The 18,820-nt window shown below is 46.2% G+C and overlaps 1 protein-coding gene across 2 annotated transcripts; it reads left to right on the top strand.

Moving 5' to 3' along the window:
* Positions 1–351: 351 nt before the first annotated feature.
* LOC146672364 (globoside alpha-1,3-N-acetylgalactosaminyltransferase 1-like) lies at positions 352–18,070 on the top strand. 2 transcript variants are annotated; one of them, XM_085404965.1, is made up of 11 exons: positions 352–652; positions 2,162–2,433; positions 2,976–3,002; positions 5,764–5,808; positions 10,466–10,531; positions 11,494–11,526; positions 14,360–14,494; positions 14,581–14,713; positions 14,799–14,994; positions 16,603–16,822; positions 16,908–18,070. In XM_085404965.1, exons 2-11 carry the CDS (start codon positions 2,375–2,377, stop codon positions 17,044–17,046), a joined length of 1,053 nt encoding a protein of 350 aa, XP_085261091.1. In that variant the 5' UTR covers positions 352–652; positions 2,162–2,374; the 3' UTR covers positions 17,047–18,070. The 2 variants fall into 2 exon arrangements, with proteins under 2 accessions (XP_085261091.1, XP_085261092.1); XM_085404966.1 differs by lacking the exon at positions 5,764–5,808.
* Positions 18,071–18,820: the final 750 nt, after the last annotated feature.

Raw genomic sequence — 18,820 nt, 5'->3', positions numbered from 1 at the left:
GTGACCTAAAGAAAACAAAAAAGGAAAAGGCTATGAATGAGATAGGAAATAAATATGAAAAATTAAAAAGGGTAAATTTAACTAGGACGGAATAAAATATAAATTAAGGTTAAAAAGGAAATAACTGTACAACACAAATTAGAATCCATCAGTTCTCGTGTTTAATTGATGCTTCTAAAGCCACAGGTTGACTGGCTTTAGATCGAGTGAACCACGGGAAGCCTTTTGGTGAATTAAACCCACGGGGAGTTCCTGGTTACATGGGGAGGGTTCTCCATCACTGGTGGTGGTGCTCACCCTCACCCATCTGCTGCGGGCGTTTCCCGTTACTCAGCCATCCAAGGAAGTGTGTTTGTGTAAACGTTGCGCTGCGTGTAATATTTTGTGTTCGTGTTCTTCAGTAACACGGAGACCAGCTTGAGTCTGCTCACGACCAAGCGCATCAGCCAGAAACGCGGAAGCGTTTCAACACAGCACCGGGGGGAGGTTAGGGGGCTTGGCCTCCCCGCTGGCTGTGGCGGAGCAGGAAGTGAAGGTGAGACAGACGAAGAAGACAGGCACCTTTCAATTGTTTGCCAACCGCCAGTACAACTGTAAGAAAGAAAGAAAGAAAAAGAAAGAAGACGGAGGAGAGCGACGAGCGCCTGCACAGGTACGTGCTGTCCGTCCGCCCGCCCGTGTGTGTCGCGCTGTTTCCGGGTTGGTTGGCAGCTCCGGGCTGGAAACGGAGAGACGGAAACATCATGAAGTGTAGTGCCGGTGTTGTGCCAAAAAGTCATTTCCAATGTTTCCGTGTATTTTTTATGTGTAATATCTTTACGTATGTTGGTAAATAGACTTCGGTGAACAGTTTCGTCACTCATCCAAGTGACGTCTTCAGTCTCAGCTGACCGCAGGTTTCAATCTTATAAACAGGACATTTACATAATGACTGAAACCAGCCCACTGAAGGAACAATGGGCTGTGAGGTCAGTTCCTTAATCATAATTATGCAAATTCTCATGACCACTGATCAATAACCATGAGTACCATTCACAGAGAGTTGGGGAATTGCTGCAATCACGGCATTGTAAGGTCTGCCCCGGGCCTCCTCCCAGTGGGACATGGCCAGAACACCTCACCCTGGAGGCATCCCTGTCAGATGCCCAAACCGCCGCTACTTTCAAAGCCAGGAAGTGATGTCAGAATGAGGAAACGCTCCAAGACCTTAAAACAGGAACAAATCTGTGTTTTTGGAGCTGTTCCCCTCTGCTTCACTGCAGGTGCTCTGACCTCTGTGCCGGAGGAGGACCGAGCAGCTCAGGAAAACTGTTTACCTGTTTCTGCTGAGAGGAGCAGCTGCACATGTGATGTACTGTTAGCGACTCCAGACCAGCGAGGATCTGCTGGAGCTCAGCTCAGGAGGGAGGCAAAGGCTTATGATCCTGCACAACAACAACAACCATCGTTTTCACACAAACAGAGGACTGTCATGTGATGCGTGTGCATACCTTCATGTTGTTCCACGGGAGTGGACACAGCTCCACACCTGCATGATGAGCTGATGTCTTTTATTGACTAACTGAAGAATCAGAAATGAATCTTTTTGGTAATTATTAAGCAATCATTAATATTCAAAGGAGAAAGCACAACTTGTGTCTTCAATGAAACATTGAAGCAAAAAAGCTTCATTTTGGAATGCTGCAGTGCTACTTGAATGTGGGCGGGGCTTTGCTGTCTTCTGTGACATTCACCTGCGCACGGTGTGAAGGTTTGATGTGACGACTTTATGTTACTGTGACAACAGCACACCTGTGTCAGGTGACCGCGCTCCGTTTACAGCCGTGTTATTTTAGGCCCAGATAACTTCAGACTTCATGGCGCCGAAACACGCGTCTCGGTTTACAGTTGTGAAAAGAAGCTTCATATAACGATGCGATAAGGAGGTCAGAGCGTACAGGAAGTCAGGGCGGGCTTTAAATGTGATCCAGCCGTGAGAGGAGGAGGGGGCTGTCTCAGGTAACCTGAGCCACAGGTGTGTACCTGCTGATCTTCTTTCTGAGACTGGACGTTGCTGCAGCCCCTCCATTCACCAACAAGCTGCTTTAGCTCCTCCCATTTCTCCGCTGACTGGCTGCTCCTTTATTAACAGTTCAGATTCTCTTGCTCTCTCTCTCTCTAGGGTGTGGAGGATGTGAGTTGTGCCTGAACACTTCAACCTGCTAATCAGATCCAGCCAGTAAACGCTGCGTTCTGTGCAGACACAGAGGAGTCGGGCTGGTTTTATTAGACTTGCTGGATCAGAAGCCAAGTGCTGGACGCGGTCTCGGTGGTTGATGTGGTCCTGATCTGGACCGAGAGACCTGCGAGGATCGGACCCGTCCCGGTCTGAAAGATGGCCGTGCTCCACACAAAAGCTGTGACTGTGATCCTGTCTGTCACTGTGCTGCTGGGGTGAGTTCATGTACTTATACTACAGTTAATACTGCGTTTAATACTACTGTTAATGTGGCGTTTACTACTGAAGCCTCTGTTCGACCTCTGCGATGTCAGCTTTGAGCAGAGCAAACACACGGAGCAGGCTCAGGTTTCAGGCGGATCCTGCCAGGTCTGTAGCTCGGTCTGCTCAGGGCGTCTCTCTTTGTTCCCGTCTCTGTGTTCGAGCTTGCAGCGTTGCGTCGTTCAGGGTTCACAATGGCACAAAGCCTCGTGAGTGACAGCAGTTTGTTCAGGTGTGTTCAGGCTGATGACTGAAGCTTTGTGTGTTCGTGCGCTCCTATTGGTCAGCTCTATCGCAAACACCTGATGATCATGTGTACAGTCCAGTAATAGTCTGGTTTTACAGAATGTAACCTCTGACCGAGGCGGCGGTCGAGCCTGAGTGTAGGCGTGTTGGCGAGGAGAGGCGCTCGACCTAATGCCGTTCGGGTTAGGAACATGTTAACGAGCTAAAGGTCTGCTGATTGATTAATGATTGTGTTTGTTTGACCCCACAGGCTGCTGTACTTGTCCCAGTACTACAGGTAACACACACACTCGCACAGACACGCATGATTCCTTCCTGCTAGCTTCCTCTTTGCTAAGTCTCTGACTTTCAAAATAAAAGTCACAGAGCTTCCTGTCTGAGTTTGAACTGCAGCTGAAACGGTCACGTGACCCAGTCTGAGCGCACGAATCGGCGTGAATGTTGGAAGCTGCATCAACACAAACCGAACGAGACGTGAAGCTGTGTTGGATTCATTGGATGATCTGATGATGATGTCACAGCCAGGAAGTGGATTCATGTTAGGGTGACCATGCTTTGATTTCCAAAAAAGAGGACACTTGGCCCAGTCATGACAAACTTTATTAATAGTCTTTGCTTAAAGAAAACATTAACATATTTAAACGAGGCCTTCTCTGTGCAGTTAATGAATGGTGAAATAAAAAAAGTCACATATCCCAGAATTCATAGCGCGGCCCAGCCAATTCCAGTTTTCAACAATGGCGGCCGCTGCTAAGTTTTAAAATTACTCTTATTAATCTTTCTGGGTCACAAAATAAACTTTTAACATATTTTCAGGCAGAAAGTAGCTGTGTAAACGTCAAATATCTGCTCGGTTTATCAAGATATCACATATTTGCAAAAGTGCTCCGACGTTTTCGGAGACGTCTGTTACCCACCAGCTCGATAGCTAGCCGGGAGCTCGAGGGTTACTGGAGCCGCCAAGAACGGCACAACTCCCGGCACATCATTTTCAGACCCCCGCGGTCTTTCGCTACTTAGGTTAAACGTGATATATAAGTCACTTAGATAACTTAAAATGTTATTGTTGGGCTTTGTTTGTGAGGCAATCAGTTTGGCTGAGATTAAAGTTATTAGATCAAATTATATTAAAAAAAAAACCTTTTTAATCCCCCGGGTGGTTTTCACACAGCTGAATAAACATCAAACAGAAAACTGATTAAACAGACGTGTGAGACGGTCGAGAGTTTACGCCAGTGTCCTGTTATATTTTAGACAGCAAGGAGCAGACGGCTGAGTTTATTAAACTTCACCCAGACAGCGGTGACGCTAATCTGAAGGCTAGACTGTACAATTTCACAGCCGTTTACTTCCGGCGTACCCGACCTTCTGAGGACCCGCCCACGTAGACCGCGAAGGCCGGGTCCTCAGTATGCAGCAGCCCATGAATTTGGACATGACTAACATGACACTTCCGTGTGCCGGGGCAGCCAATCAGCAGAAAGGGGCGGGTAAAGTGAGAGCTGCCGGTCAGCGCGAGGGCTAAGGAAACCTAACTGGGATTTAGCAATGAGCTAAAGTGGGTGTAACAGGGTTCTGGGGATGTTTGGACCTGCTGGTCCCCGAGCTGCAGCTCGTCCACACGTTTGGCAGCTCTCTGCTCCCCACAGGCAAGCGTGAGAGCCTCCGGAGCGCCTGGATCTCAGATCTGTGAAGTGTTTTACCACTGATGGTTTCCCTGGTTACGTCCCTGATGTGTTTCTCTCTTCTGTGAAAACTTTTTCCATGACCTGATTTCCATTTCACTTTCACTGGCCATGGAAATGAACTCACGCCAGGCTTATGTGTTTCGTGGAAGAGTGACTCACCTGTTTCACCTGTAGCTGCAGCAGCTGCACATCCGTAAGCCACCCCCCTCTCAGTGTTTGACGTGTGTGGTCTGCTCAGCTGATTCCAGCATGTTTTCTCTGCGCACCCTGACCAATCAGCTTCACATCCACAGGCACACCGAGGGTGATGAAGGTGTGAAACAGCGCAGGTCTGGGATCAGTGTTCCTCTCTGGGAATGCTGTGACACTTGGCTGATGGTTATGGGGGCGAGGGCAGAGTTAGGGAAAGATGGCCGACGTTGGCTGCAGCAACACCCAAACCCTCCTTTGTTCCGTTTCGGAGAAAACCTTTTGCTTTTCACAGATTCATTTTTCTGGGATTTTCTTCCTCGTGGCGTCTGCAGCTGAAAGAGCAGCTGTGAGCTCTGCATTGTGTCCTGTTGATGGAGTCGAGTTACACAGGAGACCTTTTTGTGTCCTCTGTCTGTTTGTGCGCTCGGGCCTCACACCTGCGTTACCCCAAAGCCTCCTCAGGGCTTCCTGTGCACTGCTGTTTACTGTCAGCAGGGGGCAGTGTGGGTTAGCTGACTCTGCGAAGTGTTGTTCTTCAGTGTTTGACAGAAACGGCTGTTCAAGGTCAAAGGTCGTTAACAAATGGTAAATGGTCTGTATTTGTATAGTGCTTTACTTGGTCCTAAGGACCCCAAAGCGCTTTACACTATACGCAATCTTCCACACATTCACACACTGGTGATGGCAGCTACATTGTAGCCACAGCCGCCCTGGGGCGCACTGACGGAGGCGAGGCTGCCGGACACTGGTGCCACCAGGCCCTCTGACCACCACCAGTAGGCAACTGGTGAAGTGTCTTGCCCAAGGACACAACGACCGAGACTATCGGAGCCGGGGCTCGAACCGGCAACCTTCCGATTACAAGGCGAACTCCCAACTCTTGAGCTACGATCGCCGAAGTTGGAGAAGTGTCTCCATTGTCACGGCGATAACAAGCAGACGTGTCTGATGGCGCATGACCGCGCCCCGTGCTGTGCTGACACGTGATTGGCTTGCACATTTTTTGTTCTGGCTGGTGATTGGCTGTGTGGAATATCTTTGCTTCATGCGCTCACGACAACACCGATAATAAGATGGGAGCGGGTTACCGGGATCTGATCGATAACCGGTAACCTGTCAGAGGTGGGCGGGGCTAACTTTGATCTCTGTGTCATGCAGAGTCTCGCTGTCCTTTGAGGAGAAGTGGAAGACAGTGGAGGCGGGGTAAGTAACAAGAACTCTGTGTGTCTGTGTTTAAGGCGGCACTCATATCTTTTTTTTGCCTGTCCCGTTCGGCTCATTTGCATCAGAATTTTTGTCTAAAGGCGAAGAAGAAGAAGATGCCCAACGGATTTACTTTACCAAATGGACCATCCCAGCCTTGCCATAATGGTCCATTTGATTCACCTTTTATTGTTTATTTTATTTATTTTCACTTGCTAAATACGGGACAGATTTGACTGGGGAAAAGAAAGAGGGAAAGAAAAACAGCGGAGAAGAGGGACGGGGATAAAGGGCAAAAAAACAAAAACCAACAAAATAAGCAGACAAAAAATGCATATATCAATCACCTGGATCACCTGCTGAGAAAGAAAAAAGAAAGCAAGCAGAAGAGAACAAGAGTAATAGAATAAACAACATCACAATGATATATGGGAATATGACAGTAAATACTAAATATTAAACATTATTGTGCAGCACATAAGATCAACAGAACACAGTGTGCTTTGAGGTAGGAGCCAAAAAGGGTGTAGTTTGTGGGTGTGATCACCCGTGTGTACACCTGTGAGCATGGACGCGCTTGTTTTTTGTTTTTTAAAAGGTTCCTTCATGTAATAATCTGCTAGAGGGTGTGGGGGGCCACAGCCCCGTCCTCCAGGGCATGAAGCAGGTATGGAGGAGATCAAAACTCCAGACATCCAGAGGCCCCCAGAACACAAGAGACCAAGGAAGACCAACAGAGGGGCAGCCGCGCCACTGTCCCAGAAAGAGCTGAGGAGAGTCCCAGATGAGGGCTCACTCAGCAGCCGCGGAGCAGAAGCCAGGGGGAGTTGCAGTGACGCGCCCGTGAGCTCCGCCGGCAGCCAGCCGCGCCTGAGTGACCGAGCCCCAGGCCGAGAGGCCGGGGGCACCCCACCCCCGAAGTGGCCCGAGCGAGCCCCAGGCTCCAGGCCCCGATAAGCGGCCGCCAAGGAGTGAGCCGGTGTGTACCTGGACGTCCATCCCCGGACACAAAGAACCACCAACGCACCGATGTCTGAGGGGGTCCGCCACTGGCAGGGGAAGTGGTGGGGGGAGATAGGCCTCCATACCTTAGAGGTCCTGAGGTGTCCCCAGAGAGGTGGCGTCTGATACCCAACCTGACATATAGACACAGACATACAGGCACACACAGATACAAACATCCATTGGTTAAAATGAGTCATGAATGAAGCTCAGAGGACTCAGAGATGTACCACAGGCCTTCAAGCTGGCAGTAGCTAGACCCAAAGAGCCAGCGCTCTTAGCTAATGACAGGCCAGATCCTTGAAAGAGTCACACAGCTAACAGGTGTTACAGGTGCTGCAGTGCTTTGAAACAGATCTACAGTCGTATGCAAAAGTTTGGGCACCCTTGATAATTTTCATGTTTTTCCTTCATTGGTTGTTTGGATCAGCAATTTAATTTAAATATATCATATAGCAGACAAACAGTGATATTTGAGAAGTGAAATGAAGTTTATAGGATTTACAGAAAGTGTGCAAAAGTTACTTACCGTATTTTCATGACCATAAGGCGCACTTAAAAGTCTTAGACCAGTTCTGGTTCATTCGTTTCACTCAACAATCGGCCATCTGCGTATGAAAACAAAGGCACTGCGCATGAGCTTTTTACCAATATTCTATCATGCATTCAGCGGTATAATATGGCCCAGCCCTATTGAGTAGATCCTCCTTTTGCAGAAATAACAGGCTCTAAACACTTCCTGTAGGTTCCAATGAGAGTCTGGATTCTGGTTGAACGTATTTTGGACCATTCTTCCTTACAAAACCTCTCCAGTTCAGTCAGGTTTGATGGTTTCCGAGCATGGACAGCCTGCTTTAAGTCACACCATAGATTTTCAATATTATTTATTTCTGGGGACTGAGATGGCCATTCCAGTACATTTTTTTTGATCCTCTGCTGAACGCCTTAGTAGACTTTGAGCAGTGTTTCGGGTCGTTGTCTTGTTGAAATATCCAGCCCCAGCGCAACTTTGTGACTGATTCTTGAACATTGTTCTCAAGAATCTGCTGATATTGACTGGAATCCATGCGACCCTCAACTTTAACAAGATTTCCAGTCCCTGCCCTGGCCTCACAGCCCCACAGCATGATGGAACCACCTCCACATTTTACCGTGGGTAGCAAGTGTTTCTCTTGAAATGCTGTTCTGTTTCCACCATGCATACCTTGTTATGTCCAAATAACTCCGTTTTAGTTTCATCAGTCCACAGCACCTTATTCCAAAATGAAGCTGGCTTGTCCAAATGTGCTTTAGCACAGCGGTCTCCAACCTTTTTTGCGCCACGGACCGGTTTATGCCCGACATTATTTTCACAGACCGGCCTTTAATGTGTCACGGATAAATACAATAAAATAAAACTAGTACCGGTACCGAAAAAAAAGAAGATTTATTCATAACACACGTGAAAAGACCCAAGAAAACCGAGTTAACGCTTAAAAACAATAACAAAATAACGCTGAAAACCGCTAAAAACCCTGAAAACCATACATTTCACACCTGAGCCTCAACTCTCGCGGCCCGGTACCAAACGACTCACGGACCGGTACCGGTCCGAGGCCCGGGGGTTGGGGAACGCTGCTTTAGCATACCTCAAGAGACACCGTTTGTAGCATGTACACAGAAAAGGCTACTTCTGCATCACTTTCGCATACAGCATCTCTTTGTGCAAAGTGCGCTGAATAGTTGAACGATGCACAGTGACTTCATCTGCAGCAACATGATGTTGTAGGTCTTTAGAGCTGGTGTGTGGGTTGACTGAGACTGTCCTCACTATTCTTCGCCTCTGCTTATCTAAGATTTTCCTTGACCTGTCACTTCCGGTGACAGTGGAAACTGACAGCTGAATTCTCCGAGACAGTCTTTTGTATCCTTCCCCTAAACCATGATGTTGAACAATCTTTGTTTTCAGGTCATTTGAGAGTTGTTTTGAGGCTCCCATGTAGCCACTCTCGAGAGAAGATGCAAAGAGGAGGAAAACTTGCAATTGGCCACCCTAAATACCCTTCTCATGTCTGGATTAGTAATAATAATAATGGATTGAATTCACAAAGTGCTTTACAACTCCACTATTCATTAACTCTCACATTCACACACTGGTGGAGGCAGCTACAGTTACAGCCACAGCTGCCCTGGGGCAGACTGACAGAAGCGAGGCTGCCATATCACGCCATCGAGCAACCAAGACAGACAGACAGAGTTGGGGATCGAACTGGCAACCTTCCGGTTACAAGATGAGCTTCCCAACCCCCTGAACCACGGTCACTTGTGTATGTAGGTCAAGGGTCAATGAGCTCACCAAACAAATTTTATGTTCCAATAATTAGTGCTAAAGGTATTCAAATCAATAAAATGACAAGGGTGCCCAAATTTATGCACCTGCCTAATTTAGTTTACGTAACTTCTGCACACTTTCTGTAAATCCTATAAACTTTATTTCACTTCTCAAATATCATTGTGTTTGTCCGCTATATGATATATTTAAATTAAATTGCTGATCCGAACAACCAATGATTTATGAAGGAAAAACATGAAAATGATCGGCGGTGCCTAAACTTTTGCATACCACTGAATGCAGGGCCGGATCTACAGGGGTGGCGTGTGCCACCCTACAAAAATCTCTTGCCACCCCAGTTTAGCATACAATTAAAATAAGCTACAGTTAACATTGCCTATAAATCCTAAAACTGAATACAAAGTGTGTGTCCCCCCCCCCCCAACCACCATTAACAGTGGTTCAGCCCATAGCGCAGACCGGCTTTACTGTTTGTTGCTACTGACAACAGGCAGTAAAGCTGGTTTCAGCATGGGTGGTTGGTTGTGACACTTTAATGGGGGGGTGTTTCCTGTTTTAGCAGTTTGGTGGTTGTTGAAACAGTTTTGTGAGCTTCAACCTGAGATTCTGGCGTTTCTGGTGAAATACATTTATTTTTAAATCATTCAGGATTTAATGAATCGATGTCGCTTTATTCAAGTTAAAATTGATTTTAATCAGAAATGTGATTTTAAACCCAGCCCTACTCACTCTGTCCATTCACCTATGCTTTCAAATGTATAGACAGGTAGGCCTACAGGAATGTGTGGACCACAGCCAATCACAGAGGTCCCGCTCTCTGATTGGCTTTGACCACGATGTGGGCATAATGTGTGTCTGCTGTTGACCACGTGGAGACTTTCAGAGTTTTTTTAACGGCTGGTTGCACCGCTGCGACCAAGGATGTTTTTTTTAGTCGCACCATTGAGGAATTAGTTTCCAGTCTAGAGCCCTGTATGACTCTCCCTCTCTTCCACAGCATGTCTTTATCCTGTCTTCCTCTTCTCCCCCCCCCCCCCCCCCCCCCCCCCCCCCAACCGGTCGCAGCAGATGGCCCCGGCTCTCCCTGAGCCTGATTCTGTCTGAGGTTTCTTCCTGTTAAAAGGGAGTTTTTCCTTCCCGCTGTCACCAAAGTGCTTGCAAATAGAGGACTGTCTGATTGTTAGCTTTTCCCTGTGTTATCGTAGGGTCTTAACCTTACCATATAAAGCACCTTTGCTGATCTGTGGAACTTGGTCAGTCCGGTCTAAAGGTGTTTTTAAGGGTAACAAACAGACACTGTGTGTGTGTGTGTGTGTGCTGCAGATCTGCCGTTGAAACCACCACGTTCAGTCAGCCTGGTATTGATCTCCACCTGGAGTCTCCTGAGCAGTAAGTACTGTCCTTTCTACTCAGCAGCTTCACTCTGTTGCATCACAGTTTTTCTTCCCCCAAAAGGCAAACAGCTGCTGCCGACATGAGTAGATCTGATCGTTCTTTCTTGGATGAAGGGTTACTCTTTTACTGGATGTTCTCATAAATTAGCAGGGTTAGAACAGCTGTCATGACGTCATATGTGTGTTTTGTAGTCCATTTTTTGCTGAAGTTAGTTTGTTCTGATATCTGAGCACCGCTCTGCTCGCCTCTTATTCCTTATCAACTTTTCTAGCTGATGAAGTTTTCATCAGGTCATGGAAAGGTAGTGAAAGAGGCAGTTTGAAACGGTCCTCATATTTGTGAAATGTGTGACGGCTGACACCTGCTGGTCAGGAGCAGGAACTGCATGCATGTGACTGAAGATCATGGATCTTTCCTTTCATTCTGCTCCTTCAGGATCTGGATCTAACTCATAAATGTATTCCCAAAAGGTTGGTTCTGTTCATCTTTTCATAATCATCAGGTGACTCCTTCAGTCTCAGCTGGCTGCAGGTTTCCAACCTTATAAACAGGACATGAAACCAGCACCACTGATTTACAATGGGCTGTGAGGTCAGTTTATGATCATTAACATGCAAATGGTCATGACCACTGATCAGTGTCCACGAGTACCATTCACAGAGAGTTGGGGAATGGCTGCAGTCACAGCATTGTAGGATGGTGACAGATGTACCCTTAGGCCCCTCCTCGATTCAGAGATGGTCTTTTCATGTGAGGAATCTCCCACTGAAAACATCCAGATGAACAGAATCAATTTTTTGGGATTTCCTTACCTGCATGATTGAGCGTGCATCAACTCCTCATAAATGTGTCCCTTTTGCAGCGCTCCCTGCTGGACAAACTGAACGCGCTTGGCTGCGTTAGGCTCGTGATGTTGGCTCGTATTGAACTTTAACCTCTTTGTTTCTGTGTTTCAGTCTGAAGTACAACCAGCCCAGCATCGTGCACGGGTCAGTATCTCTGCTTCTTTATGTCATCAGGGCTCTAGACTAACTTTTTGCCATGGGCGTACCGGCACAAAAGTTAGGCGCACACAAATTTTATAATAATTTATATAGAGCTGGGCGATAGAACGATAACGATATGTATCTCGATATAACTTTTACTCGATAGAGAAATTAAGCTATCGCGATAGACCTCGCCGCTCTTGTCCTCTTAAAAAAAAAAAAAAAAAAAAAGGTCAGCCGATCCAAATTCAGTAGCGCAGAGCCGAACCAATCACAGCCGCAGCGTCACGTCGCGTGACTTGCTACATACAGCACAAGTGCCAAGCCGCACGTGTGTTTGTTTGGGAAGCAGCCAGCGGGTAATGGAGGAAATGAGTGTGCCGACTAGAAAAATCAACCGAGCGTGACCGAAGAGAAAACAGATGATGGTTCCAACGCCGGAGAGATTGTCGAACGGAAGAGCCATAGAAGTTCCGTAGTGTGAAGGTATTTCGGCTATTTCAAGTCTGACAAAAAACAGAGTAGCTGCACTGTAAATGTGCCGAAAGCAAGTCTGGAAATACAATAAACTGGTGCATGCGTCACACTGTGCGCCACGTTATTGTTTCGGTGAAATGAATTTCTACAATACTGTTAATTCTACTCTCTGCAGTGTTTAAATGCTTACATATACACACAGTTACTGTCCCTCCACACATACGGCTCGGTTCTGCTTCTATGCCCCAGCTTTGTTTACTTTTTCCCACCGAGGCTTCTAGACTTCTGATTGGCCAACATTTCTGCACGGTTAGGAATCTAGCGCCACCTGCTGCTTTGGCATGTTCATAGCAGCGTTTTCCTTCATTTCTGCCTTTACGTGTGAACGGGATTATTTTTTAAAACGAAAACGGAAAATCTCCGTTTTCAAAAATACCCGTGTACGTGTGGACGTAGCCTCAGTCTCTGACTGGAAGCGCTAATTCGTCATTCGGCTTTTGTCAGACTAAAGTAACTGTTAAAACTGTTTGAAAAGCTCAGCTATACAACAAGGAGAGATTGAGAATTTCCTTTTAGTTCTCAGTTTATTTGATATTGACAAAAGTTAGTCAGTTTTGTCTGTTCTTCTGTAAAACAAACTAAGATTTATTTTTAGAATTAATATTTTGTTTCTAAGTGGAATTGACAGTTTAGTCTGTTTCATTTGTTCTATTTTGAAACTTAAACGCTTTAGCGGCTGCCTTTTGTGTAGTTTGCAATATTTGCCTTTATTTATCTGAAAAAGTCTCATGTTCCTTAAGTACATCTACCCTGTTGAACTTATTATGGGAAATAAATATTTAAAAACAAGCTGCTGATTATTTCACATTTTACTTGTGAGCAACGGCACATTTAAATCTTACAAATATAGTTATTTGGCTTATATCGTGATAGATATCGTTATCGCCTGAAATGAAAAAAACATATCGTGATATGAAAAAATCTCATATCGCCCAGCTCTAAATTTATATAATATAATGTGTTTTTCTGGATACACTGTGCTTTTTCAGCATTCAAAGATTGATGACACCGTGTCAGAGCACTGGCTATGAATTTCAGAAGGATCAGGCCTTAACAGAAAAGTTAGCAATACTTCTTTTCCTATTACAGCTACATCCACTTCTGTCGTGCCTAGGCTGCTCACTAGGGCTGGGTATCATCACTGATTTCTATAATCCATTCGATTCTGGTTTTCAGAGTCCCGATTCGATTCAACTTAGCCTCAGACAGTCAGAAATATTATAATTCTGATCATTTATCAGTACTGACTTCCTCAGAATTGTGAAAATCACAGCAGATGCCTTTGTGTGAAAGTAACTGAGAATAAAACACAGAAAAACATGAAGGAGATTTTCCTGGTCTGGCTTTTTATAGCAGATAACCTTAAAAATATTCTGCAATGTTCTGCATATAAAGTTTAAATTTCTTCAGTATTGAACAACAGAAAAAACAGGCTTTCTTGTCCGAGGTCATTTAAGTGAAAAAGAAAAAGACAGCAGCCACAGCGCTGTAAACAACGGTAGACTGGTGGGTAATAAGCCAATGAATAATACAGAAAACAGAGATTGGAGACGGGAAACTGTTCTTGAAGTACAGAGATAGAGAGAGCTAGCTGTGCATGGATGTGATTTTAATAGTTGTGGAAGCAAAACAGCAAAATTAATGACGACATTGATCAAATGTGAAGCGCAGTTTGCTTTTGGTTGGAGAGACAAAACCTGCAGCTCAGAATCAGCGCAAAAAGACGTAAACACAACGCGGACCGGACGCATCAGGATCGCTGAGCTCCGACAGCGTGTCCGTCTACGGGCCGTCGGGTGAGAAAGCCGAGAAAGACAAAGCTGATTCTGATGCGTCGGGTCTGTGTTTACGTCTTTGTGTGGAGTCCGTGTACCTGCTCTCATCTGCTGTTTGGTTGTTGTTGAACTGGTTTTGTGAGCTTTAATCTGAGAATCTGGCGTTTCTGGCAAAACACAGTTATATTTAAAAGTCGATTCAGGATTTAATGAATTGATATCCTTTATTCAAGCTACTCACCTCCCACTTCCACCTGCACTTTCAACTGGACCACGGCCAATCAGAGAGGTCCCGCCCCTGACTATCTCTGATTGGTTTAGTCCACGATAGGGGCAAAATGTGTGTCTGTTGTTGACCACAGGGAAGGTTGCAATATTTTTTTTTAGTCGCACCACTGAAAAATTTGGTCGCATTTGCGACCAAATTGGTCGCACTCTAGAGCCCTGGTCATGATGTTTGTACTTTTGATAAATATGATGATGATGATGATGGAGATGATGATGCCGTGTCTCTGTAATGGCAGTCGTACTGACGTGGTGACGGTGACGCCGTGGTTGGCTCCGGTGGTCTGGGAGGGAACCTTCAACCCGTTTCTCTTGGACAGCATCTACAAAAGGAAGAACATCACCATTGCTGCCACAGTCTTCGCTGTCGGAAAGTAAGTGTGACATCACAACGCTCCGGTTTCCCTGCAGGCCTAAAAGCAGCGTCTCTGGCTTTACCTTTGACCTCTCCTCTGCACAGGTACATCATGTTCCTGAAGGACTTTCTGCAGACGTCTGAGGAGCACTTCTTCGTTGGCTTCACGGTGGACTTTTACGTGTTCACTGATCGCCCTAACGAGGTGCCCAAAGTGAACATGGCGGCCGGCAGAATGGTAAACGGATCCTGTAACCAAACGCAGCCTCTTGGCGGATTCTTTGTTTTCTGACTCTGCCTCCTTCCTCCTCTTCCTCCTCCAGCTGACGGTGCGCTCGGTGCCCAGCTCAAACCGCTGGCAGGAGATCTCAGCTCGCAGGATGGAGATCATCCAGAACCTGATCGAGAAGAAGCTTCAGAACCGCGCCGACTACATCTTCTGTCTGGACGTCGACTCAAAGTTCCACGGTCGCTGGGGGGCCGAGTCGCTGGGAGGACTTGTGGCCGTGATCCATCCAGGTCTGTTCTCCCGCACTGCCACGAAACCGTACAATAACGAGTTCGTGGTCGACGTTTCAGCTCGATCAAAAACACCCCACACACACATCCGAGTATTCCCACATCTGTAAACATCAGCAGAGAACCTCCAAAGAAACAAAGTCTGGCTGTGGGTCTCCATGGTGACCGCCGGCCAAATGTCTCGCTTCAAATTCAAATTCAAATTTTATTTGTCACGTACACAGTCATACACAGTACGATATGTAGTGAAATGCTTGGACAACTGCTCGTGACCTAAAGAAAACAAAAAAGGAAAAGGCTATGAATAAGATAGGAAATAAATATGAAAAATTAAAAAGGGTAAATTTTACTAGGAAGGAATAGAATATAAATTAAGGTTAAAAATGAAATAACTGTACAACACAAATTAGAATGAAGGGTAAATTTAACTGGGAAGAATAAGATAAAGATAAATATATAAATTAAAGTTGAAAATAAAATAACTGTACAACAAAATACACAATATAGAACTATATAAGAATGTATGAAGAAATCTAAATATAAATAAATATATACACAATAACAGCAGCTGTACAAGTATTAACTGGAAATGAAGAATATAGTGACCAGTGTTGTGCAAAACCAAAGTCCAGAAAGTCCAGTGTGTGTGTAAGAACCATATGTGTGGGTCAGTACTGTGTGGTGGTGTGATTGAGAGACCGTATCGCCTGCGGGAAGAAGCTCCTCCTCAGTCTCTCTGTGTTGGTCTTCAGGGAGCGGAATCGCTTTCCTGACCTCAGCAGAGAGAACAGTCTGTTGTTGGGATGGCTGAGGTCCTTCACCATCTTCCTGGCCTTGGTCCAGCACCGCCTGCTGTAGATTGAGTGCAGGTCAGGGAGCTCGGAGCTTATGGTCCAGGCCAGCATTTAGGGTCAGAGGTTAAGGCTGTTTTGGTGTCTTAGGATGTTTTTACTGAAACATGCCAATGTCTGACCTTTGACCTATGACCTTAAAGCTGTATTTTAATTTATTTTATTTATGATCGGAGCAGAATTGGCTGAAATCGTTGACTTCTGTACAAACTTTCACACATTCGTGCGTTGTTTTACGCTGTTCTGGTTTCTGGAGGTCAAACTCAGCTTTTAGCCAACCTAGCTACTTAAACCATCGCAGGCCTGCTATATTGTTGTGAAGACAAAAAGTCTGCGTAGTATAAGGTTTTTTCTGCGTGACCTTTATTTTGACTTTTCACCAAACTTTCACCATATGGAGCTGTTACTGGTATCTCCCATCACACAGAATTTGAACATAATATCTTGAAAACTGTGGACACGAGTGCTAACAAGCAGACAGATTACATCATCCCTCCTGTTGGGGCGAGAATTTCAGTTTAAGGCACATGCTTCAAATCACAAGGTCAAAAACAGGCATTACGTTTATGGCATACTCATATGAAAACAGAAGAGGTACAGAGACATGAACCCTAAAATAACAGCTTGATCTCCTCAGAGTACATCTCAAAAACTCAGGCCAAATTCTGAAAAAGATTTCAGGTGCGTTCACTTCTGCTTTCTGCGGCTTTGTTCTGCCCTGAACTTTTAGTGACATCGCTCCCACCTGTGTCTGCAGGTTACTACAGAGATGACCGCAGCAGGTTCCCCTACGAGCGGAGTCCTGCGTCCAACGCCTACGTGGCTCCCGGGGAGGGGGACTTCTACTACTGTGGAGGGGCGTTCGGGGGGTTGGTGGAAGAAGTTCACCTGCTCGCCAAAACCTGCCGCAAGAACTTTGAGGACGACGCCAAGAGGGGCATCGAGGCAGCTTGGCAGGAGGAGAGTCACCTGAACAGGTAGGAAAGGTGGCTGGGCAGGTGCTGGATGTGCTGGTCCTTGTTGTTATCGTTAGATGATTCTACTTCCTGCTTCTTTACTCAGGTATATGTGGATCAACAAACCCAGCAAGGTGCTGTCACCTGAGTACCTATGGCAGGACTTCAAACCCAAAAACCCAGAGGTCCAAATCATCAGGTTCTCCGGCGTCATCAAGAACTACGCCAACATCCGACCCAACTGAACCAGACCAAACTGGACTGAACTGGGTGAAATGAGCCAGTGTGTGTCTGACTTTGGGAAAGGCCTCGCGCATCTGACCTTCACCCATAATCCTTCTCAGGAATCATTTTTAACCCCACCCCCAGACCTGCTGGATTACCTCTGCTGAGCATGTGCAGTTTGTAAACAATTTATGCTGTTGAGTCATAGAAATGTCCCGCTCTCAGCCCCCCTGAGGTCTTTGATCAAATTCATGGAGCTGCCTCTAGTTCCCCCGATTCTGAGTTTCTTTGTGTTTCCTGATGTTTGTGTTTGATTTTTTTATAACTTTTCCTACACGTGGAGCCGACAGGAGGCTCAGCTTCAACTGTCCAGGTAAACTTTGGGCTGTTAGGTGTGGGTTTGCTGCTTGTGTTTGACTGCAAAACTGTGATGTACCTGCATGTTTTTACCCACAATGCATTTTTCTAGCCTGACCGAGAGTCTCTTGGTGTGAGAAAGTGAAGGTGCACACCTCAGTGTGCTTCTCGTCCTGACTCGCTCACCATCTCAGGTAGTCTGTGTGACTTTTAGCTTACCTGAAGGACCAAGTGGACGCTGAAGTGTTCGTTGCCCATTCACAAGTCACAAGAACCACCAGACATGCACACCGGGACCACCTGAGGGTCTTCACGCTAACGATGCTCGAGGTCCCGTTAACAGTTAGTAACCTGTGGGCTGTGATGGGTGGCGAGCCACAGGAGAAAGGTTTAGGGTCATGTGACAACACCGGGCAATACATAGGGGTAGTAAATGTAGGCACGTGACAGTTTCAAAGCTTTTATTTTGAAACGTGAACATGTTGCTGTGGGGCAGGGATCGTTCTTGGGTGCCTTTTAGCTCAGGTGCACAAACACACCTGCAGCAGGTGTGCCAGTCTGAAACGGGTCTCTGCAACATTTGACCTTCATTTCCTCTGTTGTGCTGTACATTAAGGTCCTGCGTGATATTCTCTGTGAGGGAAGCTGCTTCAGTTTATTCAAAATAAAAGTATCCGATGAACATTTTATTAGTTTTTTTTTTGTTTTTTTTAATTCAAGCATATATTTTGCATCTTTCAGCTTGAAGCTGCTTTTTAAGCTCCATACCTCTGTAACCCGCTTTTTAGACAGTGGGCTGGGTTCTGGTTCTAGTTCCCAGACTAAACTGTCCCATATGATTCTGATTCTCTTTGGTTCCAAATTATTCTCCATGAGGAAGAGGAGCTCCTGGACTCACTGGCAGCTGATGCCTTCTGCACACCTGTACCAGCTCAGACTTGACGCCGGACCAGGAATCCTGGACTGGGCAGTCTATACCTGTTGCACACCTCTTCAGAACCACAGACATCATCTCGGATTCAAGAAGCGATGCAGAAGTGCCTGCTGCCAGGATCTGAGGATAGCCAACCCATTAGGTCAGGTGACTCGGGACGGCCCTGATCTTTGTGTAAGTAGAGGATGAAGACCTTCCTCCAAGGATCCAGAATGGCAGCAGCTGAGAGACAAAACACTGAGCCTTCAAAATCTCACTTTGTCTAAACAGTTAGGGTGTTTAGTCCTGTTTGACTAAAAGTGTACTTCCTGCATTTGGCCACTGGGGGTCAGTAAAACACTTCACATACGTTCACCACCCTGTGCTGCTCAACGAGGCTGGCAGACCCAGCTCATGTACCCTAATGTCACCAGTCAGGTTCAGAGGTCAGCATGGCGCTAACCCAGGGCTTCCCTGCACGCTCACAGGAAGGGTGTAGCTGACAGCATCTGACCAATCACAAA

Source organism: Rhamphochromis longiceps, linkage group LG4 (assembly GCF_057381845.1).
Source record: "Rhamphochromis longiceps isolate RC_006_pf linkage group LG4, R_longiceps_female_GT1.1, whole genome shotgun sequence".
NCBI classification, from domain to species: Eukaryota; Metazoa; Chordata; class Actinopteri; order Cichliformes; family Cichlidae; genus Rhamphochromis; species Rhamphochromis longiceps.
This window is presented reverse-complemented; position numbering and strand designations above follow the sequence as displayed.

Coding starts and splice junctions, on each gene's coding strand:
- LOC146672364 (XM_085404965.1), top strand. CDS start 2,375: ATGGCCGTGCTCCACACAAAAGCTGTGACTGTGATCCTGTCTGTCACT. Junction 5,809..10,465: donor TGGAAGACAGTGGAGGCGGG/GTAAGTAACAAG, acceptor TGTGTGCTGCAG/ATCTGCCGTTGAAACCACCA. Junction 16,823..16,907: donor GAGGAGAGTCACCTGAACAG/GTAGGAAAGGTG, acceptor TTCTTTACTCAG/GTATATGTGGATCAACAAAC.